Source organism: Gaeumannomyces tritici (assembly GCF_000145635.1).
Source record: "Gaeumannomyces tritici R3-111a-1 unplaced genomic scaffold supercont2.18, whole genome shotgun sequence".
Taxonomy (NCBI): domain Eukaryota; kingdom Fungi; phylum Ascomycota; class Sordariomycetes; order Magnaporthales; family Magnaporthaceae; genus Gaeumannomyces; species Gaeumannomyces tritici.
The window spans coordinates 40,445-42,140 of record NW_008804562.1 but is presented as its reverse complement, the minus strand read 5'-3'; the positions used below and the strand labels follow the sequence as shown (position 1 = coordinate 42,140).

At 57.7% G+C, this 1,696-nt stretch overlaps 1 protein-coding gene across 1 annotated transcript; it reads right to left on the bottom strand.

Moving 5' to 3' along the window:
- Nucleotides 1-697: 697 nt before the first annotated feature.
- Nucleotides 698-1,342, bottom strand: GGTG_13582 (hypothetical protein; the record flags this gene model as incomplete). Its single annotated transcript, XM_009231495.1, has 2 exons — nucleotides 698-1,096; nucleotides 1,176-1,342. The coding sequence occupies 2 exons, from the start codon at nucleotides 1,340-1,342 to the stop codon at nucleotides 952-954; spliced, it is 312 nt and encodes a 103-aa protein (XP_009229759.1). The 3' UTR covers nucleotides 698-951.
- Between the last annotated feature and the right edge of the window lie 354 nt (nucleotides 1,343-1,696).

Sequence of the window (1,696 nt, the reverse complement as noted above, 5' to 3'; positions counted from 1 at the left end):
AATGAAGGATCCTTGTTTGCCAAGGGAGCCTTGTGAAGGGGCTGGCCGATGGCCTTACGAGGAGATCCACAGATGACTACGGAGAGGTTCATTGTCCCCGGAGCTACCGTTTAGTGGTTGTTAAGGCTTTTGCCTGCCCCTCCGTCAATTGGATTGTTGGAGGCTGACCCTTTTGTTACATTGCACTGTCCTTTGGGTCGCATGTGTAATCCCTGAAAGAGTCACTGTGGCAAAGGTTCGTTGCGAAACACGCTTAAAGTGGACGGTTGGCCCCGGCGGGACGGCAACGGCATGGATGTCCATTGCCGCGCTTTAAAAAAGAGAGAGAGAGAGTATATTTAACGTCGGTAAGTCGGGATCTACCAGTCCCTGCCTCTCAGGGGGCATACAACGTGCTAGCGCTACCTAAGCTTGACACTAGGCTACATGTTGCTATCGAGGCGGCTAACAAATTAAGCCCGAAGGCACGGAGATCGGGCCGCATTCCGGCGCTCCTTGTTGGTGAGCGGGCAATCAGCAAAAGGGCGAATAAACGCCGGGGCGCCTTGGGCGCAGCGGCGGCGCAATAAGCGCCGCGGGTGGTAGAGAAAGCAGTCGGCCGGCAAAGTGCCGGAAATAGAGTAAGGCCGGGTTTGGTCGGGGAGGTGCCGCAAAGGTCCCCCCTGGGCCCGGCCAAAGAAAGAAAAGTTCGTGGGCTGGAGGGCCTAGTTCCAACCCGGTGTGCTCTTTGTGTGTTTTTCTGCGTATCGAACGATAGGCTGCGCGGTTTGCCAACGTGGTGCAGGTCGGGCCTTTACGGTCACGCTGGCAAACAGAGCCGCGACAAGACCTTGCGCGTGCGATGCCACCTATACTTCAGTATAGCCCAGCGTGACAACAAACAGAGGCGCGTGCGGTCAGGCAAATCTTGCGCGTGCGTGCTTATGCAGGCCATGGCAAGCCATATGCGTGCTAAACAGGCCAATCTTGCGCCGTGCATATCGTTAGGATGCGGTCGACCGAGGAGGAGTCGCGAAGATGGTAGGGACGCGAAGTCGCGAGGATGTCGGGGACGAGAAGTCGCGAGGATGGCGGGGGACGGCGGCGGCCGGGCCGGCTATTCGTCCAATGTGTTCTAACTGCTTGCCGGCCTGCAGTCTTCTTGTGTGTTCATCGTTTCGTCGCGTGTCGTGTACCCGCGAGGCGAAAGCGAAAGGAAGTCAAAGGGCGGTCTGGTGATGCGCGGATGTTGGAGCAGTCCGATTGTCGAGATTTCGGCGCGCGCGAGGCGCGCGCCCTGGGCGATAGGGTGCAGGCCTTCCCCTCGACTGGCAATAGGCACCGCCACACCTTTGCCAGCCATTCTCTGCTCTTTTGGCCCAGTTGCGTTGCCGACGTCGTTGTTGAAAGGAGTCGGAGAACGCGAGCAAAACAAGCCAAATGGCTTGTTAGTGCCCTGATAGTGCTTCGACCATTCTTTTGGTGGGCCACACACAGTGGGTCCGACAGGAAAATTTTTCGGGGGGAAGGTGGACGACGTCGCCGGGCGTACCGAAGTGGACAACGTTACTCGATACACGGGCAGGATGGCCCGGCCAGGTGCGATTTTTATCTTGCGGTTGAAAACGAAACCACGTGGTTTATGCACGGGCCTCGGCGGGTTCTCGGTTGGTTTTCTGTCACCGTTACCCCACCCGCACTGTAGCATTGTCACGAA